At 42.3% G+C, this 26,598-nt stretch overlaps 1 protein-coding gene across 3 annotated transcripts in view; it reads left to right on the top strand.

Annotated features, from left to right (window-relative positions):
• Positions 1-2,623: 2,623 nt before the first annotated feature.
• The window catches only part of AVL9 (AVL9 cell migration associated), a 41,148-nt gene continuing 17,173 nt past the window's right edge, over positions 2,624-26,598 (top strand). For all 3 annotated transcript variants that reach the window (XM_053661790.1, XM_037126490.2, XM_037126489.2), the window contains exons 1-12: positions 2,624-2,935; positions 8,233-8,353; positions 9,649-9,734; positions 11,501-11,572; positions 14,387-14,476; positions 15,208-15,274; positions 16,430-16,470; positions 17,259-17,297; positions 19,072-19,141; positions 19,360-19,892; positions 25,064-25,198; positions 26,378-26,597. In XM_053661790.1, coding sequence (XP_053517765.1) covers positions 2,843-2,935; positions 8,233-8,353; positions 9,649-9,734; positions 11,501-11,572; positions 14,387-14,476; positions 15,208-15,274; positions 16,430-16,470; positions 17,259-17,297; positions 19,072-19,141; positions 19,360-19,892; positions 25,064-25,198; positions 26,378-26,597 — 1,567 coding nt within the window. In that variant the 5' untranslated portion in view covers positions 2,624-2,842. The remainder of the gene's footprint in view (positions 2,936-8,232; positions 8,354-9,648; positions 9,735-11,500; positions 11,573-14,386; positions 14,477-15,207; positions 15,275-16,429; positions 16,471-17,258; positions 17,298-19,071; positions 19,142-19,359; positions 19,893-25,063; positions 25,199-26,377; position 26,598) is intronic.

The raw sequence follows: 26,598 nt of genomic DNA, 5'->3' as shown, positions 1-26,598 counted from the left end.
GGGAAATTCAGAAATAAACAACTCATAAGTCATAAATTGCATGCTGTTCTGAGTAGAGTAATGACATCTCCCGTCATCCCTTTCATCTGCTCGGGAAGTGATTCATCCCTTTTGCCAGCGTCTCCAGGCTGTCCATGCTGCCCACTCTTTGGTCATTTAGTAGCTCTCTTGTGGTAGCTTGATAATTGTGGTATCACAGTGTTCACATAACCCTTCTTTTTACTTAATAATGGCCCCAAAATGCAAGAGTAGAGATGCTGGCAATTTGGATGTGCCAAAAAGAAGCCACAAAAATGTCTCTTTTAGGTGAAAAAAAGTTCTCAACTAAATAAGAAAAAAAAACCCATAGTATCTATAGGGATCAATACCACCCAAGGTTTCAGGCATCCACTGGGGGTCTTAGAACTATCCCTGCAGATAAGGGAGCACTATTGTAATCTGAAAAAGGAGATACATTCATTTACACAGTAAAGTTAATGGAGGTTGCAGAAAGGGAGGAGTTTTATTTTGTCCTGTTGTTTCCTGAGACAAGATACAAAAGAAATAACAGGCCAATTCCAGGTGGAGAGTTCATTTTATTTTTTTAAGGCTTTATTTATTTATTTTTAGAGAAGGGGGAAGAAGAGAGAGAAAGAGAAACATTGATTGGTTGCTTCTTGCACACACTCTGACTGGAGTCGAACCAGCAGCCTTTCTCTTCCTGGCAAGTCGCCCAGCCAAATGAGCCACACTGGTCAGGGTGAGAATTCATTCTATGTCTCCAAAGTGTTTCTCCCTTTATCTTTTACAGAGCAGTCATAAAACAGAATTTATATCCATCATAAAATATCTGTAACTAGAAGAGGCTCTTCAACGGGTTCAGAAAAGCATTTCTCACTTTTTCCCTGGAGATAAATATCATAAAAATACAAGCAAAAGTTTCCCTTCAAAATATCATGAAGAAAGTATTCCATTATTGCAAATTGTTATTTCCAATCTTGATAATCTCCTTCCAACCCTTTTCATAAGAGGATAAATTTAGTTTTTTTCCCTCAATTTGTATTTTCCTTATAGACATCTTGCTAATGAATTTATTGTGCTATTACAACACATAAAAATTAATGTAAAAGTTGTTATCCTAAATTGTTAAATGGGCCACTCCATATATTTAGAGATAGAAAAAATTCTGGAAATTCCCTTGCTTACTTTCCCTCCCAAGTCTCTCTATAACATAGCTTCCTTGTTTATAGCATATATTCTTTTTTTGTTCACAGCATATTTTAAATGACATACTTTTTAAACATTTGAGCAATGCAATAGCTGTGAGCAAATTATTTAATCTTAGTTTGAAGCCCTGGGATTCAAAGTGACCAGATTTTTATGAGGCCATTACTGAATTAAACAACTGGCTTTCCCTGTAGGTATACAGTTCTCATATGCCCTACCCTTGCATCTTTTAAAAAAGATATTCAATTAGACTTTCATTTTAGCTATTGCAATTGTGGAGAATATCAAGTCAGATTGAAGAAAATAGTAACATATTCTGCACACAGAGAATAATACAGTTTCACACAGTTTTGAGCCAACTCCAAGAATTTTGCAACAGAGAAAAGAAATGATAGCAACATTTTGAAAAAAATTACCAGTATTTTCATTCGCATTAAACCAGTTCTACTGAATCATAGAAACTAAACTTGATCATAGGAAGCCTACTGTTTTTAGCCACTAACTTAAATTAGAGTGCAGGTCATTAAATGTCAAGGCCAAGAATGGAAAATATCAACTGCTAAAGTTGTTTAAACTAAGGGATGTGTAACTATGATGGTAAACTTCACAGGCAATTATTGCACAGGTCTCAAATTCTATTTGACACAGGCTCCAATCTTTTGTTTACCCCCAAACTGCCCTGGATAAGACTTGTTAAATCTGTTAGTATTTCCATTATTCACTTTAAATTGACACAGGATGAAAGTCAATGTTTTAAGAAAATATTGAAGTACAACAGCAAGGAAATTAAAAACTCTGGTGACAACAGATCCCATATATTTTGTTCCAGAGTACTAAACTTAAAAGATAGAAAGGAAATTTTTTTTAATAATAGGACTAACATAATCATTTTATATGTCTCTCTGTAAACTCCCTTTATTGCCAAGGATATTCTGCTTCAGTCCTTAAGTTGCTTCCAAATTCCTATAGACAATAATTAAATAAAAAGAAAAATAAAGACATGGAAGGAAGCCAAAGAGAAACACTTGGGGAAACATTTAAATACCGAATACACCGGCAGAGTCGCACCACTCTGCCTCCTTGTCATCCAATATTTAAGAGTAAAGGGCCTAGAGACGCTAGGCTAGAGAGTCCAAGGAAAGGAAGTGAAGGAATTGGATACAGAAAAGACGTTTGAAAAGAAGACAAGCTGTTGAAAGAAGAGGGAAGGGTCGGAGATTTTGAAGAAGAAGAGAGGGAGTAGAAGGAGGAAGCAGGCGGACAGGAGAGCAGGAGACAGGTGTGCAAGAAGTCACAGCCCCGCCTCACCCCCGCGCCCCGCCCTTAGGGCCGCATCCCGCCCCTCAGGCCCCGCCCGGTCGGTCCGCGGCCCCGCCCCGCCTCCCCGGCGGCGGTCACGTCAGGTGACAGCCCGGAAGCAGCCGACGCGGCTGAGCGGAGCGCGGCTGCAGCCCGGGGGGCGGGGCGGAGCTGTGGGAGCCTCGGCCTCCTCCAGGCCCCCTGCGTGGCTCTCATGCGGCGCCCTGGTTGACACCTCAAGTCCGCCGATCCCCGTCCTCCCGGGGACCACCGACCAGCCCTGCCCGCCGCCCTTGGCGGTTGACGTCGTGGTGGTGCGGGCCCGCGGTGGCTGCCCATGGAGAAGGTCGGGCGGGGCTGCCAGGGTGCCCCGCGGGGGCCAGTACTGCACATCGTGGTGGTCGGTTTTCATCACAAGAAGGGCTGCCAGGTGAGGAAGGGGCCCGATCCCGACCCCGGTCGGTAGTCACGGGGTCCTGTCGCCGGCAGCACCCGATCCCCTCCGCTGTGTCGCCACAGCGTCTTCGGCCCTTCGCCTCCGAATTCGGCTCCTCTCTCGCGCGCCTCCACCTGCAGCCCCTCCCACACTCCCTTCTTTACCCTGAAAACTGCATTTAGCAGAGGAGGAGCTGACACAGAGTGTCGGTGTGTTGGGGTCAGTAGGTGCGTAGGTTCTTCGGTGAAGTGGGAGGAAGGAATCGAATCTTCTCTCGTCCATCTGTCTCTATTGACTCTCTGGGTGCCCACCTGGGACTGAAGGCTTTAGAGAAATTTAGCGTTTTTAGGGTACCGAGCTCAGTGGGCTTCCACGCCGATGCCTGCAGTTGGGGGAAGCACGTGCGCCGCGGTGGGAAAATCAACTTCCTTTGTTTATCTTTGGAAGCCCTAAAATCGGTCCGCTCCCCCTACCCCTTCACATTGCTGTTTGATCTCGTCCAGTTCTCGCCTTTCTGTGACAGATGGACCTCTCCAGCTCAGTCTCTCTTACGAGAGACTGTATTTATTGAGCAAAGAAATGTGCAAGTACAAAGTCATGTTTCACCTTCTTCACCGAAACGGTGAAGGGAACAGGGCGCATTCGCAGACTGTGTACTGAAGGCAAAGGAAGAAAATAGAAAGAGAATTATTTAAGGAGCACCCACACTGGGATTCCAGCCATGATGTCATAATGGGCTAGTGAACAGGAAATGAAGTGTTTCCAATGTTGAAAATACTGATTGCTACCACGAGGTAAGGTAGCATTTCATTTCTTGTATTTCACAGGAGTGGAACATTTTAAAAGACTTACGGGCAAAATTTCGGTTCGTTAGAGGATGGCAAGGGAATAGGGATGAAGGAAGGGAGAAGATGGTTGTACTTGCTATTCCTTGTCCCCCAGGTAGAAATGGCACTGACAGTTACCAAGGAGGAAGTGGCATTATTCAGTGTGGTATTTAAAAAATTCCAAGCCACTGTAAACTCTAAGGCTTTTGAATGTGGCTGTATATTTGGAGGTAACAGAATAGATATTTGAGTTTGTATCATGGCGTGCAAACAAAGTGTTTGTCATTAAATTTATAATACTTTAAAACTTCACATCTTTGATCTTAATTGTCACCTTATAACTTCCTTTGGATATGGGTGAAGTAACCAAAGCCTAGAGGAAGTAAAACGATCTTGCTGAGGTCACACTGCAAAACAGCCCCAGAGTCAGACCCAGAATCGCTCTGGCACCCTGGGTGTTCACTCTGAGGAGCCTTGTGGCTTTTAGGAGTCTTTTAGGGTAAAGTAAGAAGTGGGCACCCCCTTCTGAACCAAATTGTTTTGCAGACAAAAAAGAAGGAACTTTTGGTAGGAGATCAAATAAAATCTTCTAATTTTTGCTGCCATCTAAAGTCAAGGTTAATTACTGTGTCATATTTGTTTTATTGGCAAAAGTAATAATATTTTTATTTCCAGAGAGAAAAATTTCATTTATTTTAGAAAACAAAATGTAATGCTGCTCAAAGATTAAAGAAAACTGAACAACAGACTGTAAGATGAAAGAGGCACCTTGGGCTGAAGGAGCACCCTGGCATTTCTCTGGATTTGTCTGGTTTTCGGTTTCAGCACTCAGGTTTATAAAGGTCACTGGTTTTGTGAAATAAACACAATGCTGGGAGTCAGGAGACTGGGATGACGGCTGGCCTCACAGCTCCCAGGCCTCTAGCAAGTCCAATTGCTTCATTTTTCTGTACCTTATTTCTTCCTGAGGATTTGTGACCTGACAGGGATCCTTAGAGACCATCTACTCCGTCTCTCTTAAATTGATAGATGAGTAAAATGAAACCCCGAAAGGCTAAGTGACTTAGGCATAGTTACAGCCAATTTGGTGCTATCAGAAAAACCAGAACTGGACAATAGTTAAAGTGGTAAAACCAGATTTCATTCAGAAAAGCTGTTGGGGGAGGGAAGAAGAGACCTCAGTGTGGAGCTGGGCTCAGTTCTGAATACAACAAGGAAAAGTGGGAATTTATAGTCAAGGAGGTGGGGGGTGTCTGTGAATGCAAATTTACTACATCAGGGTAAAGGGGGTTTCTAGCTAAACCTAACAGGATTGTTGCCAACATTAGTGCAGAGACAAAAGCAGTACATCAGGTGTTTCAGAAGATCTAATTATGTAAGCTTTCCTTCCAGGTGTATTCATCAACTACCTTATTCTCCATTTTTTAAAAATATTTTATTTATTTATTTTTGGAGAGAGGGGAAGGGAGAAAGAGAGAAAGACATATTAACGTGTGTTTGCCTCTCACGTACTCCTCCACTGAGGACCTGGCCTGCAACCCAGGCATGTGCCCTAAGTGGGAATCGAACCAGTGACCCTTTGGTTCCCAGGCCTGTGCTCAATCCACTGAGCCACACCAGCCAGGGCCTTATTCTTTATTTTTTTTTAAAGATTTTATTTATTTTTAGAGAGTGAGGAAGGGAGGGAGAACATCAGTGGGTTGCCGCTCATTCGCTCCCAGACCAAGGACTGAGTTGACTGAACCCAGCCATTTGCCCTGTCCAGAATCAAACCAATCACCTTTTGCTCTGCAGGCTGAGGCCCAGCCAACTAAGCCTGGTACACCGGTCAGGGCATACCGTATTCTCCATTTTAACACTTTTTTTTCCAGGTGCACAGGTCATTGAATTGACTCTGACTTCAGATCGATTTAGATTGCGGGAGGGTGCTCCGTTATGAGTATTCCAAATGCTGTGGGTGGTGTTGATCACCAGTTCTTTCTGTGCACTGAGATTATTCATAGCAAAAATTCCCATACTTGGTTGTAATTTGCCATTTTTAGATTCACGGGAGCCCAAGTAAAACCTCTGTTTAAAGGAACTCCTTAACAGCAGTCTGCAGGGTTAAGCATGATAACTTTGCATAGGGGAACGGGCTCACTCTTTCTGGACCCTTCCGTTACGAAGCTGCTCTATAGTGATGCCATGATAAAAAAGTCGGGTCGATCCCTGTGGACCGCCAGGCTAAACCCTGCTTCTAGCGCGGCTGTGTTGAAGACCCCAGACTAGGCGTGCAGATAGATGTCCCATCATCTTGTTCCCTACACAGTCTGCACCTTTGAGGCCTTCAGAAGTATTTTGATGAAAAATTCCCTCATTTAAATTAAAATGAACATGTAATAACTTTATTACTTGGTCAGTTTTTTCGCATTTATTGGGGGTAATTTGCAGGGGTGAATTCTTGTGTAGATAACATGTTAGTTTATAATGGTGATAATTGTAGCTGACAGATGCACTTAACGTTCAGAACATTCTAAGTGAGTGAAAGTACTACCATGACATCTAAAGTAGTTCTGAGATATTTATCCATTCCAGCTCTTTTCCTGAATTTTTTTAAAATTTAGCATTTAGCAAAGGACTGTTCTTTTTTTAAAAAAAACTCACCTGCAGTTAGATTCTTCAATGTGAGATAATTTATGGGCATCTCCTCTGTGGTAGTTACAGATCATGTGTTCCAGAGTTTTGTTTGTTCCTTATTTGCTTTGTGGCAGTAAGTATATAAACTGTATTTATCAGATTAGTGTAATTTTTGGCAAAATAATATAATCATATTGTAGCACAGTTAAACTTTTTGGTTCTTTCACAGATTGGAACTTTTAGAAACACTCCAGTTAAGAGGGAATAGTTCTTTTCCAAAGTGATATAAAATGCTGGAATTTTTATTTGACTCTTTATTGCTTTTTAGAGTGGGAGAGGAAGGAGGAGAGACAGAGAGACATCAATTTGTTGTTCCATTTTATTTATGCATTATTGGTTGATTCTCGTGCCCTGACCGGGGATCAAACCTGCAACTTGGGCGCATCAAGACAGCTCTCTAACCAACTGAGCTACCTGGCCAGGGCTATTACTTGACTTTGGACCACTGTTCCAGTTTTTTCCTATTTGTAGTTTTGTATACATAGCTAGCAGTTTTAATCCTTAAATAACTGGTTTTACCAGACTGTACTTCCTGAAAAAATAGAATTGTGAAAGAACTAGAACTCATCATTATACTATCCCAACAGGGTAATCTGCTCTTAACACCTTGAGGAATATCCTTCCAATTTTGTTGTTTTTTGATTTTGAGAGCACGTTTATTACAGTTGGGGACAGTAAAACAAGGAAGAGCTTATGGCAGAAGAAGCAATGGAAGGGCCTAGGTAGGGCTGCTTTGGCTCCCTGGAGAGTCAGAGAAAGGGGCCTGGGGGCAGGTTCTGGGGAGGGGTGAGCCGCCACTGCCTGTTGCTTCCCTGCTTGCAAGTTTCCTGGGGTCCCTTAGAGCTTAGGAAATACGTGCCTGTGGGGAAGGGTGGGGGGAGGGAAAGGCAGCAATGTGCACCCAGGAGGGGGAGAGTGCTCCAGGTATTTTTATGAATATACATAACTTATTTCCGAAAACAATTATGCTGTGATCAAGTTTTACGGCCTGCTTTTCTATGTAACAACATGCCATTAGTATCTTTCCATATGAATAAATACTGACTTATAAATTTTAAAGTAGCTAAATAGTACTTTGTGCTGCCTTCCTCTCCAAAGATTTCATTGAAATAACAGATTAGAAGCAGAGAGAAAATGCTAATAAACCTTCAGGATGCTAGAAACTGGGGTGTATATACTAAAAACTGCTCTTTCCACAAGACACAGTGTTGGAGAGACTTCATTAAACCTTCATCGATCAATTCTCAATCTTGAAAAATAATAACCTGAAATGTTACTTAATGCCCCTTCACACCCCCCCCCCAACCACCCCTCCACACCATAAGCTTGAAGCTCCAAATATTAGGAAGGAGGGAGCCAGTTGATGGGAGCAAACCTAGATCCTGGCTCACCCTCTCAGGCTCCTTTGTTGGATCACTTCCACTCAGTTCAACAGGATGCCGGGTGTCCTCGGGGCTCCAGGGCTCCAGGGGCCGCCTATCTGATGACAACTCCTCCCAAATGTGAATCTCCAATCCAGTTGCTACCTCCACTTCCCACTACTCTCATATGTCCATTAAAATTTAGCCCCCCGTTAAATCAGCAAGGGGGAAAGTGTACACATCTTTCTTTCTTTCAGTCCTTTTCTTTTTCCCCCTTCTGTCCCATAGGTTTGCCAATAACATCAGCTGACATCCACAAGCATGGCTTCTTACTACTGTCCTTCAGGGTTTAAAAGCATTTTTGCCTTTCAAGATAGAACTCTCCCTTTGATCAACCATCTCTTGGCTGACGTTCTCGTTGTTTCAGGTGGAGTTCTCTTACCCGCCCCTGATTGCAGGAGAGGGGCACGACAGCCACACTGTACCTGAAGAGTGGAAGTACTTGCCCTTCCTTGCCTTACCGGATGGCGCCCACAACTACCAGGAAGGTATGTACACTGGCCTCGGAGCGATCAGTACGGGTTGTTTTTTAATTTGACAGGACATCTTTGATTCTAAGTACTTTGTGAGCAAGAGGCCTTTGGTTCATTGTGACTGTTGATCAAATATTTAAGTGCCCATTTGGGGGATTTCCACAGAGTGCCAGACTTCCACTGGTAATGGTTGGTGGATCTTAGCCACTCTTACCGGGCGCCTGACCAAAGGAAGCCAGTAGCCAGATCAGGATGTTTGCTGCTGGTAGCACTACCTGCATTTATACTGCAGACTCCTCCCAGAGGCAAACTAAAGGGCTCACCTGCACCGGCTGCAGATTGATTGGGGCCCCCTCCTGGAAACAGCTGGCATTCCCTCCCCCCTGGGGCCATTGCTGTCACAGTGCACCGCCTACCGTTTGCTTGTGTGCGAGCCGACCGTACTAACACCCTCAGAGAAAGCACTGCTGTGAGGTTGGTGCTGAGCCTCCTACTGCCCTGCAGATAGTGCACTGACCGGCTTCATGGAGGACTACATTTTCTCTTGGTGTTAGAGGCTCTCCCAAAACACTAGGTTGAACTTCGCCAGAGTGCCTGCTTTCCTAAAATTTAATAATTTTCGACGAAATGAAGCATAGGATACTATGCTGGTTAATAAACTTAAATATAGTATTAGAACCTCTCAAATTCTCTTGTCCTAATGGTTTTTATTATGAATACTTTTAAACAAACAGAAAAGTTGAAAGAATGATATAGCAAATATTCCACAGTATTCTTTGTGTTTGTGTATGGTTTTGCCTATACTGTTTGAAAGTCAGCACGACTCTTTCACTTACTACTTCAGCACCAAAGAATAAGCTCGTCCCCAGGAGAGCTTTAATTATCTTTATCACAGCCCAGAGATTTGGCAGTAATTCCGTAATACTACCTGATACCAAGTCCCTGTTCGCATTGCCTCAGTTGTCCAAGAATTTCTTGGATCTGTTCATAATTCGTGTGTTGCTTTTGGCTTTTTGATTCTGTTTTCTTTTAATCGGGAAGAATCCTGTACTGATAAAGTATTTTCTGAGGTAAGTGACTGTAGTCTCAATTTGACCGGTTACAGTTCAGCCTTTTGTGCTTTTGTGGTGGGTGCGGACTGTGAGGCCGGGACAGGGATTCGAAGGAAGGGGTGGTTGCGATGTGAGTGCGGCCTGGGTTCCTTGTTACGTTCTAGTCTTGAATGACTGCATTATAATAACTAAAAATGTCATTCTTCATTAATCAGGGTAATTCACTTTAGTATTTCCCTTTTTCTGTGTATCTCTTAGATACTGTGTTTTTTCACTTACCACCCAGAAATGGAAATGGGGCCACTGTGTATGGTATCTCTTGCTATCGGCAAATTGAAGCCAAGGTAAGGTAGTTTTGATGAACCACAAAAAAAAGCCTTGAAAATTCTTTCTTAGGTGTTGACCACTTAAAATGTAAATTCAGGGGAAGTACATAGTCTTTTTTTTTAATGTGGTACCTGTGATATGGTTTTAAATTTTTGTGAGCAGTTTGCATCTGTTTGCCCAACAGTAAGAATTTATTTATATGAATGTTTTTATAAATTGATATTGGTGATTATGACTGTGTTATATTTTGTACATCATTTTCAGATAGTGATACCAAACTTATTCATTTGTCTTCAAAATACTGCATTTAAATCTCATGGTGTCCTTGAATTTCCTATTTCTAGTGTCTGGTGTATATCAGAGAAATAGAGTGGTAATAAGTGTTTTTTGTTGTCGTTTTAAACAGCATTTGAGAAGTAGTAGAAAGTACTGATAGTAGCTTCCCACTACTTTCAAATTGTCTGAATTATCTATAACTGAGATTTTGATCATTTTTAAATAACCTGCCAGCTTAATGCCTGACTTAGGATAATAGCTCTAAATGATGAGTTCAGATAAACCAAGGCAGTTTATCTGAGTTCAGCTTCCCCTTTTATGGTCTGCTTCTGAGCAGCACTGTTTGTTTATTTGTTTGTTTGTTTGTTTGTTTGTTTTGCGGTGGGAATACTCTGTATGGTAGCTTTGTGCCTTTGATTTCCTCGTACACTGTTACCCTTGTGTGCTTTCGTGTGAGATGACTTGAGCTACTACTGGCCTTTCTTGGAAAGCTGTTCCTTTTACCAGGTCTATCCCCTACAGGCTGTGTAAGCACTAGCAAAATTAATTCTGCAAAGCTGGGCATCCAGAGCCATTCTCATGCGCTGCGTAGCCTTTCACTGGCATTTCAAACTGCCTGTTTCCCTCACCCCTGGGTCTGGCCACTCCAGAGTGTATTGGAGTTGCCTTTTCTCCAGGTTTTTCTGGCCTCATCTGCTAACCAGACAGATAAGCCAGATCTCAGAGGGGCTCAGAGCCTAAAAGAAAGGCTGATCCCCTGGGAACAAGGCAGGACCGGATGAATGAGCCCAGACAAGATGGAGAGGTAGGAAGGAGGTTGAGGAAAGGCTCCACTCTTGACTTAACAACCACTAGTCCGGAATCAGTTGAAGACACCGAGGCCCCCTGGTCCTCAGGTCAGATCCAACTCCAAGGAGACTTCAGGCAGTACTGGAAAGGGAAGACTTCCCTGCCATCCTCATCTGAGGTCGGCCTACTTAAGGCTCATTTTCTACTGCTGGAGAACAGTAGAAATCTCAGTTCATCGTCCTCAGAACCAGGGAGGCCCAAAGCTGGACTACAACACCAGTCAGCCAGAACAGACTCCAGGCATCATGGAACAGCTGCCTTAACAAAACTGGGGACAATTCTCCATTTCTGGAGCTTTTGTCATCTCTTCCACTACCTCCTTCTGACCAGAAGCGATGGCCCCTGAAAGGGTGGCCCATTTTACAACCAAAACCAATGACAGTTGAGTGTGGCAGCCCCCATGTCAAGCATTCTCTGTCAGATCGCACACTCCTGATGACAGAGGTCGCCCCTCACTGTGCTAACCCAGGTTCCAGTACACGGGGCCCTGGCTAGCTGACATCAACTCACTAAATTTTTTCTGAGATTCTCAGTAAATACTTCTTAAATTTGATTAACCAAATGTTTTCCGTCTCATTGTTATGTTATCTAACTTTATGTTAAAAATAACTTTTGAGTATTTTGATGAAATGTTTCTAATAATGGCTCTCTCTGCTAGGCTTTGAAAGTACGGCAAGCAGATGTCACCAGAGAGACCGTGCAAAAAAGTGTCTGTGTGCTCAGCAAGCTGGTAAGGGTCAGATCGCTCGCTCTTTGTGTTTGCTAAGCTTTCACGGCAGATGATTATGTGAGGATCCGGCACTGTTGGAATAAGGAGGGACGTAGGGAAAGAGCGATGCATTAAAACTCATCAGTGGCTCCCCCTCCTGGTCTTGCAGCGGTTCCCCTGTCACTTGCCCCTCTTCCAGGAATAGACCACAAGGAGGTCCCATAGTGGCCAGGCCATGAGGAAGGAGGCTGACCCTGGACCAAGTGAGGGAGTGGGCATATTTCATTTATCCATGTCTGTTTTGTTCTCAAGACTTTGAATGAATAATATTTCACCAAAATTCAAAGTATTATAATTAAACTCAGATTTTATTGATGACATGAGAAGTGCATGGCTCCTTTATAATGAAAAAATTGTAGCCTTAACTTGCTCTTTAAAAAGCATAAATGTCTGAGGATGGGGAACAGCATGATCAGTTGCACTATAACAGTGCTTTAAATTGTTTCTGCTGGGCACAGGGTGGTCAGATGCAAGTGTATCGTCATTTCAATTTTATTTCTGTAAAGATTTTATCTATTTCTCTTTAGAGGGGAAGGGAAGGAAAGAGGGAGAGAAAGATCAATGTATGGTTGCCTCTCGTGCGTCCCCTGCTGGGAACTGGCCTGCAACCCAGGCATGTGCCCTGACTGGGAATCAAACCATGATCCCTTGTTTCGCAGGCCCGCGCTCAGTCCACTGAGCTACACCAGTCAGGGCTCAATTTTATTTTTAAAAGGAATTTTTAACAATTCTTATTTTTTATAGCTGTCTTCATTAAATTATTTGTGAGGTTCCACTTTTATTACTAATAGGATAATAATACCAAATACCTAATCCTACATGTAATGTACAGCACCCCAAACTCCTTTGTGGGGAACAGCCCAGATCTCTATCATGTTTATTACTATTCAGTAATAACTATTTGATTACTGAATACAGATGTTTCTGCAATTAACCTAAACCAAAATTGAGAATATTTTAATAGCCCACTTACCAAATGTGTATAGATTTTGTTTAATTATTTCCTCTGCAGTTATCCAATTTCCTATATACACAGACAATTTAAACTTAATTTGTTTAGTGTGAGCTGAGTTTTGCAAGAGAGAATTTATTTTGGTTTTTATTACTAAGTTTAAAAATAAAGCAAAGAAAATCTCTAATAACAATTTAATACTGTGGGCCTTGATAATAATGTTTGCAGATCAGGATATTTCTTCCAAGACAGTAAATTTAAGCATAGGGCAAGAGCAGTCTCCTAGAAAAAAGAATGATTATTAAAGACCCTGCTCTCCGAAAACTGGTAGATGCTAATCTGACCAAGGTGTAGAAGGGCAGCTAGAAGAATATACAATGAATTACTTATTTTATCCTGGGCCAGAAGACCAAAGGAAAGAAAGCACAGGAGTGCTAGGTATTACACCAAATGCAACATGCTGAAAAGCTTACTGAGTTATCTCCTTTGAAGAACAATTATAGTAACAATAGATGCCATTCATTGATCAAATGCCCGTATGTCAGATGTTAATTCTGCACCACTTTTTAGATATAATTGTCATTTTAATCCTCATGGCAACTGTGAGATATAAGTATTTAGTGTTCTCACTTTATAAATAAAGATATATTTCAGAGAGAAAAAGATGTCTCTCGGAGACATGTAACCACGAAGGGTAAGCTTGGGGTGAAAGCCCAGCCGAATCCGTCTGTAAACGGGCGTGGGGTGGGGAGAGCCAGCTCACACAGAGGGGCGGGGCTCCCAGTGCACTGTAGTCTGCGCACTACAATACACTGAGATGTTATACTGAGAGCGTAGTACTGACACAGTAACAGGAGGCAGGAGTACTGAGGAAAAACTATTCCAGTATTACCTGTCTTAACTAATTAGAATGTAAATACAGCACTGGTCTCTGCATCCTAAAAAGGGACATAAAAACATCTAGTAAAGAACATTAAGAATAAGAGTGTGGAGCCCTGGCTGGTGTGGCTCAGTGGATTGAGCACAGGTCTGTGAAACAAAGGGTTACTGGTTTGATTCCCGGTCAGGGCACATGCCTGGGTTACCGGACATTGTGGGCCAGGTCCCCAGTAGGGCCCACATGAGAGGAACCACACATTGATGTTTTTCTCCTTCTCTTTCTCCTTCCCTTCCCCTCTGTCTAAATATAAATAAATAAAATCTTTTTTAAAAAAGAATAAGAGTATGGAAATGGTAAAAGAGGGTCTTAAATAGGGAGATTAAGAACTACCGAATAACTTTGTTCAAGTATATAAAAAAATTGTATAATACAGGGCACAGACTCCTTGCGAGCCTCCAAAGAGGACGGAGAAGGGAAAGGAAGTCTTGCTTCCCTAGATATAAGAACTGGCTGCTGTAAGGATGATTAAATGCCTCTGCAAGTCAACAGAACAGTGTGCGAACTTAGATGATGTTTTGAATCAGGATCATAATAGCTAACATGTAAGTGCTTTCCGTGCAGCAGATCCTCAATGAAGTGCTTTTCCCTGGTTATTTAAGTCCGAAAACAACTCCATAGGATGGTCTGTCTTTTCACGTACCCATGTACACAATGGCGCACAGGCGGGGGCTGGAAAAGGAAAGTGCCCAGTGTGTGCTGAGTGATGGAGGAGGCCCACACTCCACGCTGCCAGCGGGCAAGCCTAGTGGCTCAGCAGCTCTTTGTGGGGGACACTAAAGTTGAGCATCGCTAACTCTTCCTGTTTTCTTTCAGTTAAAAGGCTAGGGGGTATTTGTGTTTCACTATTACCAAACTAATGGCGATTTTCTCTTTTTTCTTTAAGCCTCTCTATGGCTTACTTCAAGCAAAACTTCAGCTCATCACGCATGCATATTTTGAAGAGAAGGATTTTTCCCAAATTTCCATTCTAAAGGTAACTGTATACCCCTCTATAGGTGTGTTTGGCTGAAGACAGATTCATGTGTCAAGTAAATCTCATTGGTAATATCATGAAGGGTAACCACTGACAACCTGAAGAAAGACATCACCTCTGAGAATAACGTTGAAACGGCAGGGATCTGCCCAAAATGTGCAGTTCATACTTACTACATTTAACCAAACTGTCTTTTATTGGGAAATAATGCAAACGATGGTAACTAACATAAATGTTTCTATTAATGAAAGGTAATGGCCCTTTGGCTATGGCCTTGCTTCCCCAAATCCGCCCATCTTGGTCACCCACTGCTCAGTACGCCTCGGCATCGGGCCCCTCCAGCCTCACAGGCACTGCAAAGCCCAGCAAAACTCCTCGACCGTTTTGCTGAAATGGATATGTTTCTCTCAAGGCTGCTGTGAATGTAGAGAACCTGGCTCTCTGCTGGATTCTAGGGAGAGCAGGACAGCTGGTATTTAGCGAGGAAGCAGTGGGGATTTACCCCAGGAATCCCGCCTACCATGTGTCTGAATCAGTGTCTAAAACGTAGAGGAAAAGACGGATGCAGTGCCTGGGCCAACAACTTTTCAGAGAGACCTTGATTGTTTCTAAATGTAGGGCCTGGAAAAACAAACAGCCTCCGTTAAAGGACCCCTTTGCTCCTGATCGTCCTATTTCTCATCCAGTGTCCGGGATACAGTAACATGTCGCACTGAATCTGTGTTTTACAGGAACTCTATGAGCACATGAACAGCTCCTTGGGAGGGACGTCGCTGGAAGGCTCCCAGGTGTATCTTGGTAAGTAGCTTGCCTACAAGTCAGAAGAAGTGCCTGCCTTTCTTCTTGTTTGGTACACTGAGTTAGCCACATGTAAAACTTCATGATCAGAGTTACATCTCTGTGTGAGGTTTAAATTCTTCAGCGTTTGCTGCTGCTGCTTCCTTAAACATCTTCTTAGCCAGTAGTCATGTTGACAAAGGTTATCGCATACTTGTACCAATATTTGCAACTATTATTGTATAAGGCAAATTTCTGCTTTTTGGAATAACAGTGAAAGTTTTTTTCTTTTCCTTACATCAATGCAGATTGGGCCTGTTCCCTGTCATAACAGAGGCAGGGTGAGAGAGAGACCGGCTTAGCTCTTTTCTATTTAAAAACTTGTCAAGTTGGCGGTTTTGTTTAATTTATGCTATTTGACAGCCCACAATACCATTCAGTGTCCAGGGTACTCAGTAAATTCCTTTTCATGATTAAAAGAAAAGTTTTAATCATGTAGTGATTTATGTCCAGTCAGTTCCTATTTCATCACGAAGTGGTACAACAGGTAGTTCCCTGCTGCAGTCCTGTGTCTAATAGATGCAAGCTGGTTACCAAACTCCTATTCTGAGAACATATTTTTCTCTAAATTATTTTCTCTTGTCCTGTAGCGAAGGATCAGAGAGGACTGTGATTCAGAATTAGTAGCCTGTGGAGTGTAGCGACCGAAAGCCCTGTTTAAAGGGTTGACTCCCACTGTAGCGTGAGGTCTGTCATTTCTCAGCTGGTGTGATTTGTAAGATGTCTGTAGGATGGGGAGAACGCATTAGAGCTGCACTGTTCACGGCAGTGGCCACTAATGGCATGTGACGATGGACATTTAGATTAGAATGAATAAAAGCGAAGTAAAATTCAAAAGCCAGTTTGTCAGTTACACTTGCCACATTTCAAGGGTGCAGTGGCTCCTGGATTGGACAATCCAGAATTAGGACATTTTCTTCATTGTAGTACTGTGCTTGACCATTAATAATAATCTGATACATCCTGAGTACATGTGTACGTTAATCAAGCACTACATAATATTTTAATATTTTCATGTTGCTGCTTTTTTAAAAAATCTGCCTTTGAGGGGAAAAAACTTTTTTTACAAAAATAGTAGGTTGTAGTTACAGATTAGCTTTTTTGTTAATATTGTAGGTCTGTCTCCTCGAGATCTTGTGCTTCATTTTCGACACAAGGTATGATACCTTATTTAACTTACGATGTTATTTAACTTATGATGTACTAAAGTTGTGCTCATTGAACTGGGCAGGTTCCATGTGCTGTGTGGTCGAATGCACACTGTGCTATAACCAGGTTTTATCTCTTCGAAGACATCTCTCATAATGACACAGAACTGAAAGTGTTGGTAGAGCTCACATGAGAGAAATTCCCAAACATATACAATGTGCCGTCCGTTCACGGTGGCGTGGGATAGAATACCTTTTTAGTTGTCTTTGTAATTTCAGATGTCATTATTCAGAAATTAGAATTAGAGTGGGGAGAAACCTGTTTTAATCATGCAGAATATTTTATTTGTTGCCTTAAGAGTGAAACATTTTCCAGTACAATATCTGACCTTGCTCCTTCCGATCTTTTGTACTAAAGTGTGTGCCGAGTGGGGCGTGCATACATCAGCCATTCATTTAATGAGCAGTTATTGAGTGTCTGCTGTGTGAATGCTGTGAACACATTTGGAAATAAATGAATAGTTCCCGCCCTTTTACGGAGCTTGTAATATTTCAAGCAAAAATGGCACAGTTCCTTCCAAAAAGCACAGTTTGTTAGAGATGGAAGTGATTCTGACGTGTTATAGAACAGATGGATAATACTTAATTGCTTAGTACAAGTTCATAATTTCCAATGCATTTTTAAAGCAGTATAACAGATATCATCAATTAAATGATATATGGTATGTTTGAGGAGGGGGGAGGCAAATAAATAATAGGCTTGCATATTGTAATACAGTATTTCTTTTTTTGTTCAGGTCTTAATTCTGTTTAAATTAATTCTTCTTGAGAAAAAGGTGAGATCTGAAGGGAATGATATTTAACATTTATTGACATTTCTTAAACACTATATAAAATTCAAACTAATGATAAAGTATAATTTTTTACTTATCAAACTGGTGAGCGGCATCCGTATCCTCGTCACTGTCCTATAAGTATAAATGCACACTACCTGTTCTGGGGGCCATTCAAAGGTGTGCAGCTCCGCCTTCAGTTCTTCAGAGTGTACGTCCGGCAGGAGCGTTGCCAGATCGCACGGCAGTTCCGTTTGAAGTCCGAGGAACCACCGTGTTATTCTCCACGACAGTGCGCCATCTTACCATCTTACCAATAGAGCACAGGTTCCAATCTTTCCACATCTTCCCAGTTTGTGATGGTAACCATCCTGCTGGGTGAGGCAATATCTCCTGGCTTTGATTTGCATTTCCCTAGTGATTGGTACGACTGAGCGCCTGTTCATGTGCTTGTTACCCATTTACCAGAGAGGCGTCTGTTCAAATCCATTGCCTATTTTTTAATCAGGTTGTTTAGTTTTTTGTTGTCAAGTTGTAGGTTTCACACTTTTTTATTGCAACCCGTTATAAAAAATACTATACTTTGCAGCCTAGAACATACATGGATATATGTATCTAAAACAAAAGTTTTGCAAAAGAATGCCTAGCCTAGTTACATGCAGTGGTGTTTATGGTCAAGTAAACATTATCTAATGTGTCAGATCACAGGCACACTCTTTAAATTGGTTTAATAAAATAAGGACGTTCTTTAATGCAGCATTTGGTTTCTTAGTTGCAAGCTGCCCCTTAAACAAGACTAATGTGTAAGGGAACACAGTTATGGGCGCTGTGCTTTGTGAAATAGCACGTTAGTGTCATTAAGTGATTTAATTGTTTAAAAAAGAAAAAATTCACCTAAGCAAATCTTTGGCTTTTTTCCAACTAATTTAATTATTACCAGTTTTAGTTTTAGTGCAGTATCTAATTGAATCCTGTTTCATATTAATTTTTATCTGTTTTTATTCTGAAAACTACCAAACCTACAGAAAAGTTGATAGAATATGGTGGTGAACACTTTTACATCCTCTACTGTATCTGCCAGTTAACACTTGCCACTTCTGCTTTACATATGTTCGTTTACCCCCAGTCATAATAACTTTGAAGTGGTTTGTAGAAATCATGGCACTTTATCCCTGAATACTTCAGGATATATTTCTTTAAGAACAAGGGATATAGGCCTACATAACCAAAATACCATTTTCACATTCAAGAATTTTAACGTTAATACAATAAATGACACTTAATACTGAAGTTCACTTTTTAATGTCCCCATATGTCATAATAATGTCCTATAAACTGGTTGTTTTTTTTCAATCTGGGGACCATGGTGATGGTGTGCCCCGAGCGTGTGTCACATCAGGAGGCCCATAACTGTTCTGTTGTTGTTGATGTTGTGAGTTTAATCATTTGATGAAGTGGTGGCTGCCAGATTCGTTCACACTAAGGTACTTGGTTTTCCCTGTGCAGTGAACGGGTCATCTGGAGGATGGCAAATTTGAAGTTGTGTGAACATCCCGCTGCCCAACAATCTTGCATCATCGTTTTAGTGTCCACTGGTGACTTTCACTTGAATGAAGATGGGTGCTTGGTGATTTTCTAATTCCATCATTAGTTCTATACTTATTAGCTATTCTTTTTCTGGCAAGAAGAGTTTTCCCCTCTCTTCCCGCACCCCTTTTTTTAAAGTATCCTTGTGGACTCAGATTTTCTAATTAGATCTTCATTGATGCCATTCCAGGTTCTCTTTTATATTTCTCCCGTGAACAAATTGGTGGGAGCCCTCATGACGGTGCTGTCCCTCTTTCCAGGTAAGGCAGGGGCAGTTTCTATTTTAATATGACATTTCCATTTTAGCAATAGGTTTTTTTTGTTTTGTGTGAAATTTTTATTATTTTTCATTGGAATATATGCCAGCATAGCTTTTTAAAAATTTTTATAGGAGAGTTCTGCAGTTTAGAACAGAATGTACCAGTCTTTCTCCTACCTCATGATAAAGCAAGCCTGTCTCCACTCTTCTATGCTGCAGGCATGATCGAACACGGTCTCAGTGACTGTTCGCAGTACCGACCCCGGAAGAGTACGTCTGAAGATGCTGGGCTTCAGGAAAACAACCCCGCAGATGATTTTGTTCCCGTGTCTGCCTCTAACATTTCAAATACCAACTCGGACGCTGTCAAGAAAATCGTGACAGGAAACCACAGGGGAGATGCTGCCGTCAAGACCGAAGAGCCTTTGTTTCCCATAGAAGACAGCAGCCAAGGACAGGAGCTCCGTGACAGCCATCGGTATTTGAGACCTCCTTCTCGGCCGTCTCCGGAGTCTTCAGAGAGTGACTGGGAGACCTTGGACCCTAGTGTCTTAGAGGACCCCGCCTTGAAAGAAAGGGAGCAGGTCGGGTCGGAGCAGACAAACTCATTTCCAAAGGAGGCAGTGCCCTCCGACAGCCCTCCGATTACTGTGCAGCCGCAGGCAAACATGGGCCAGGCAGTCCTGGTGCCGGGGCTCATTTCCGGTTTGGAGGAGGACCAGTATGGCATGCCGCTGGCCATCTTCACAAAGGTAAAGCCTGATGTCCTTACGGATCCTACAGAACCCTTTCAGAGTTTACTGTTAGTATGGGCACATTTTCAGATCTGAAGGTTTTCCTTGAAAATGGAACTACGAACCAAATGTGTATGGCTATGGCATCTGACTGGAGTGTAAGACTATCGGGAAGTCATTCAAGTGGTTTTGATGGGAAAGAATTTGGAAACTTAGGCAATATGAGGTCAGCCGTCACTGGACTGGGTGTGTTTTTAATCATTCAGGTTTCTCTTTGAAAAAAAGATGAATTGAGAAACTCTGGACAGCCGAGCTTACACTGAATGTATATATATCAAATACTACAATTCCAAAAGTTGCTGGAAAAACTGCTGAAATGGCTAAGTTAAATATTAGTAACTACAGCTCGTAGTTATAATACTGTGTTTTGGTAACTTGCCCATAATCTATTCTTTTTCATCTTTTTATGAAAAACCATTCAAAATGTATTTGCAATTTTTATTTATTAATCCTTTTTTAAAGTAAGTTAAATATTTCACTTTTAAAGTAAAGTTTGATAGTAAATCAAATTCAATCTTTGATTCAAGATCTTATTTCCCAGGATGTCATGTCTTAATGTCAGTAATACAATACATTAAGATTCTGGAATTGCTGTTTGGACTTTTTGGATTTTTTCCTTCTGTTCAGAATGAACTATTTCTTTGCCATTCCTGAATTATTTTTCAAAATGGAGCAGAAAAAAGACACACCATTTCCTTCCTTAACCGACCAGCGTTCACTGCCGCCCTGTGTGCCCGGCACCATACCAGGCTCTAAATCCTTGCCTCTGTGATCTTGCCATCTACCGGGCAAAAACAGACACACCTTCCCAGTAATGACTGCAGAAGATGTGCAGTATAGACTTGAACGTGTGCTTCTGCCTCTGCCACACTCAGCCGTAAATCCTTTCTGGGTTTATCCAACTTTACAGACAGGGACTTGCCCTAAGTCAGCACTGCTGGATAGTTAACAGAGAATCCTATCTTTGTTCATCTTGTGGCCCCTTGGCAGACTCTGAAATTATCTCGATTGGTTTCCCAGTTGATGGCTGCAGTTTCTTAAAGCTGGGATTTAGGGGCCTGGGGAGGAAACACAGGGTTTGATCAGCAGCCAGGAACTGTGGGTTTTCTAGACTCACGTGTAGGTGCCCTGACTCCCTGTCCTTTTCAGAGCCCTTATCTTGCTGCTTCGCGCACCCACCTCTCATTTCCATCATTATGGAGCTCTCGAGAGGTAGCGGAACCCGGGAGAGACTTTGTGTTTCTCTGCGAGGTTGCTGAATTAAGCAGAGAATTGTAAATGTACCTTTCGTGTGCCGACCATAAACCTTGTTTACGGAGTGATCCAGTTGTGTGCATTGTACTAGCACTGAGTGTGTGAGGGGCTCACCACCATCCTTATGGTAAATAAAGCCCTTTTCATTTTGCTTTTATGGTTTGTTATGTACTGATTACAGTCTAATTTGCTGCTGAATCATGTTTTAAATACAAATGCTGATTCTTTAATATCAGTAACTTTGGAATATGAAATATTCTTCAATGTGAATTGTCCTCAGACTCCCTTTCTCATGAAAATCTTAAAAGGCTTGTACAAAAGGAATTAGGTTAGTGAAACATCTCAAAAAGTAATTTCAAAAATAGCCGCAGAGAAGCTTGGATGCCCGGAGAATATTGCTGAAGTAGGATAGTGAGTTTTGCAGAGAATAATAAGCTGACTGGTCTCCTGACTCAGCATAGGAATAAATGGAAACAGATTTTTCCCTAATAAAAACCGTCAGGTCCGGTCCAGGCTTCTCTCCGGTACTTGGAATTGCCCAGGATGATGCCTTTCCTGTGAGTCTTAGAGACTAGGCTTACCGTACAAATGCCATAGCAGATTCTAAAAGATGCTCCTCCTGAGAGCCCACTGAGGAAGTGTCTGGAGGAACATGTGCTGAGGGTGGAGCGCGGGGACTGGAGGCTCCTGACCTTTGGGCTTTCTGACGTGGCCGTGACAAGTTCATTCCCATAGCCATGTGCAGGAGTTCTTATTCCTCCTCTGTCTCACCGGCACTGGGCATCGTCAGACCTCTTAATGACAATCCCATGGTATCTTGCAGCTCTGAGCTGGCATCTTTTTCAGTAACTGAGCACATCTTTTCCTATTCTGGTTAACCATTTGGATTCCCTCTGTGTAGTATTTGTAGTGCAAATGTAGTATTTGTTCAAAGCTCCGGATTGTCTCCCTTGTTGTCACTAATTTGTGGGGCTGCGTATATTCTAGATGACTTTTCTGTTTATCAGTCCTTTATTTTATGGTTAATACTCTGGGGTCTTATCTAAGAAATCTTCCCTTACCTCAAAGTCACAAAAGCAATCTCCTAAATTATCTTTATAATTTTGACTTTCATATTCTGGTTCCCTACCTGGAGTTAACTTTTGTGTGTGGTCGAGGAAGAGGCTCTGTTTCTGGACTTCCCCGTTGGTATTCCCTTGGTGTATTTGTCTGCCCCGGGGTGGCCCCACTCTGTGTCAGTTACCACGTGTGTCACGTCAGGCGGAGAAGAGCCATACCCTCTTCTTGTTGTTCTTCATGTTCCAGTGTTTGTGTATACCACATTTCTTTATCCATTTATCCTTCAATGGACATTAGGGTTGCTTTTGCTTTGGCTATTTGAGTAGTGCTACTATGAACATGGGTATGTGTTACCATGTTCCGATTACCATGGGTAATTGAAATGTGTTCTCAATTTTCTTTTTACCATTCCACACCACAGCTCCAAACATGGAAGCTGATGTGCCCTAGAAGAGGGGAAAACTGGGCGTGGGGTCGGCTTAGATAGAGAGGCTGCTGTATGTGAAAGGACCCATATTCTTGCTGCTGCTGTATGTTAAAGATCATTAAGAGATTTAGGCTCATTGGATCATCTTTTTGTTTTTTTTAAGTAATGATGTCAAAATGTTAAGCTATGTTGAACTATTTTAAATACTTTTATGTGTCATATTTTTACATGGTTCGACAGTCAAACGGTTCCAAAGCATCTGTCCTAAGTCTCCCCATCATCCTGTTGGCCCCTGCTGCCCGTCCGCCCTCTCTGGTAGCAGCCAGCGTCCTCAGCGTCTCCTGTCCCCTTCCCGGGGTGGCGCGTGCACGAATCAGTGCATGGTCATTTTCCCTCCCTTTGGGCACCAGTGGTGGCACACTGTCCCTACCTTTACGTTTCTTATTCTTTTTTGCACACTGGTCATCAGCGGTGGACATCATTACTCCTTATACAGGGATATCATTGGTGTAGACGAATGTTTAGTCAGTTTCCTGTTCGTGAAGAGTTGTGATTCCAGTCTTTTGCCATAATAAACAGTGATGCGACCATATACCTGTTTGCAAATCTCACACACAAGCACGTATGTCTGTAGGATAAATTACAAGATGTAGAATGCTGGATCAAAGAGTGCGAATAAATTATGTTTAAGGAATGTATTTTTTTTCATACCCTTAAAAAGCTTTGAACTGTTGATTCTTACACTGGAGCTTAGATAAAAGGCCAAGAAGCAATGAACTATTGCTTTGAAAAAAAAACATTTTTCAGAGTTTTCATGATTTTATAGACTCAGCCAAGATTCCATTGTTGACAATATTTTTTTCTCCTACAGTATAAATTACGAAGGTAATACTATTTACGAAGCAATTAAATTTTTTGATTGCTGTTCTGCAGGACAAATCTTCTGCAATAATTGGCAATATCTGAGAGCAGCTTTATCAAGGATTCTCAGTTCTAGCTGGGGGAGTGAGTATTCTGTTTGAAAGTGCATTCAATACTGAAATATTTATGTTTGGAAGCAGGTAGTTGGGAGAGGGGAGCCTGTTGTTTTAAAATATATATCGCAGAAAGTAAAATGTGAACCCTAAGCCCTGAACCAGCGGTTCTGCTTCTGGAGGAGGAGCAAGGGTCCTTTCAGCTGTTCGTCACAAGAGGGCGTGGGTTGAGAAGCACTGTATTATATCTCTGATGCATAGATGTGGCTTTCTATTGGCTGCTGTTAATTAGCTTGTTACCGAGTAGAGGTAGATGTTGTCAAGAATAAGAAGGAAACCAAGTGACTAGAACCATATTCCATCTTTGGGAAGCCTTCTCTCCCGTATTATGTATTTAATCAACCACCTGTTACATACAAGGCGCACCCTAGCTGCAGTGAAGAACAGGAATTAGCAAAAGGGCTAGCTCCTGCCTCAGAGTCTTACCTTGAGACAGAAACAAGACATCATCCGGATAACAGTAGTTCAGTGTTTTTAGAAAACTGATGGGAAGTAAAACAAATAAATAACAGTGTCATAGAACTTGAAATTGAAAACAAATTCTGGGGTTCAGCAAGCCTGGCCTCCTGGCTCAATATACAAATTGTGCCACCTGTTGAAAATCTGTCTCGACTTAGAGTCTTGGCAGAAACTCCACATCCTCCACGTTCATTCCAGTGTTAAAACCTTTGTTCTCAGGAAACTCACTCCTGTTTTTACACTACACTGCCTGCTCTGGTTTGGCAATTCAGCTGTAATTTTCAGGGGAGTGGTATTTTCAAACACAAGTCAAAGGGAAATTAATTAAATACTCAACTGCTGCCAAGTGTCATTTTTGCTTTAAACATTTAGGAGCAAACATCTTGAAATATTTTTGCATAATTTTTAACAAGAGGGCAATAAAACATGCTTATCATGCTTGCGATTCTCATAAGAGGACGTTGGCGATGGCTCGCAGATGCGTGTGTTTTAAAATTTTACTGGAAGAACTAACAGCTTTCTACCAAATGACATTCTTTTTCAATGGGCTTAATGTTTCAGTTCCTAAAAGAAAAAGTCCAGTTTGTTCGTTGCCATGGAGGCTTTTAAGTCGCATGGAGAACAAAGTGATCCCAGGAGACAACCTTCGGGCCAGACTGCCTTGGCCAAGTTGGTGACTAGGGCAGTGGGTTAGCAGTTGGTCTTCACGGGATCATGGCCTGAGGGTCCCTGGGCACACTACGGAAGTGAGCCCAAGATGAGCAGCATGCTGGATGGTGCGGAGGTGGGAGGAAATCGGGAGTCTGCTTTCCTGCGATTAGCTCTCTGCAGAGGCTGGAAGAGAGGGAGTGTTCTGGCGCCCGTCTAACGTTCTCTGTTGCTCTTGTGATCCATAGGGCTATCTGTGCTTGCCTTACATGGCTCTGCAGCAGCATCACCTTCTCTCTGACGTCACCGTTCGGGGATTTGTTGCTGGAGCTACTAACATCCTTTTTCGACAACAGAAACACCTCAGTGACGCCATTGTGGAAGTAGGTTTCCGTGTGAGTTGTGTGTCCTGGACACCGCTGGTCCCTGTTTTCTTTGTGAAGTGCAATTATGAGGGCTTAGTACCGGCACTGAGAGGGCTAGGAGTTGCTCCCTGTGCCGGGCATTCTAGGCACCGTAGGTATATCGACTGGTCTAATAATTCTCATGACAACCTGTGCAACAAGTATCGCGGCTGTCCCTGTTTGATACCTGCGGGGGCAAGGGGACAGAGAGGTCAGACAGCAAGATAGTGGGTGAGCCAGGATCCTGACCCGGGCCAGCTGGGCCCACTACAGTCTCAGAATTAAAGTGTGTTTATTGTTCAGATAATGTAAATGCTCCACTTCTTGCCTGTTAGATAGGCTTCTGGTATCAAGAACAAGGTGCCAGAGATAAATATTTAACATCTTATCATCAATATGTAAGAAATTTAAATCATTTGTTTAATTTTACAGTTGAAGTCATTTTATAAGAGGGTGGGGAGGGAATTCAAGCCATCCTAACTAGGGTTTTTAGAAGGTACCAGAACTTGCTTCCTGGGGACATGTTTATAACATACAAATTAAAAATCAGGAGTTCAAAGCTTTAGGTATTATGATCCCAATTTTGAGGAAGGAAAATATATGTAGACTCTCCAAGGCAGAAGGATGCAGAGGCGAGAACCACAGAGTTGCTGCAATAGTATTGGTCACTGTCTACTTCTGAGGTTGGTTGGCAAATTCAAGGGTGTTTGCTTTATTATGATTCAAAACTGACCTGTAAGTTACATATACTTCTCATTGCATTTCAAATGTTACTAAAAAAAATACTCTGGAGTATTTCTCAATCAAAGGAAAAAATTGTAGGAATTCTCCTTAATTGTCTTCATTTCTGGTTGTATGATAAAATGATACGACACATTTCTGTGTTTTCTAAAATATGTACACTAAACATGAATTACTTTTATAATTCAAAATTAAACACTTATGCATATGTTTTCTGAAACTAGAAACAGTACTTTTTAAATATAGAAAGAAAAATCCTTCAGTGTAAAGTCCTCTTTCTCAGACTCGCCTTCCGAGAATGCCATTGTCATCCGTATCTTTATTTCCAACTCCAACTCCCCAGCAGGCACTCTGTATGGCGTGGCGCGGACGTCCGCCCGAATGCCAGACTCTGACTTGTACCTGCGTGCCCCCTAGGTGGAAGAGGCTCTCATTCAGATCCACGACCCCGACCTCAGGAAGCTGCTCAACCCCACCACGGCTGACCTCAGGTTCGCAGACTACCTGGTGCGGCACGTGACCGAGAACAGGGAGGACGTCTTCCTGGACGGCACGGGCTGGGAGGGCGGGGACGAGTGGATCCGAGCCCAGTTTGCGGTCTACATCCACGCCCTGCTGGCCGCCACGCTGCAGCTAGG

This window comes from Artibeus jamaicensis, unplaced genomic scaffold (genome assembly GCF_021234435.1).
Source record: "Artibeus jamaicensis isolate MK-2021 breed Jamaican fruit bat unplaced genomic scaffold, CSHL_Jam_final contig_1016, whole genome shotgun sequence".
NCBI classification, from domain to species: Eukaryota; Metazoa; Chordata; class Mammalia; order Chiroptera; family Phyllostomidae; genus Artibeus; species Artibeus jamaicensis.
The sequence above is the reverse complement of the archived record's forward strand: the minus strand, read 5'-3'. Positions and strand labels throughout refer to the sequence as shown.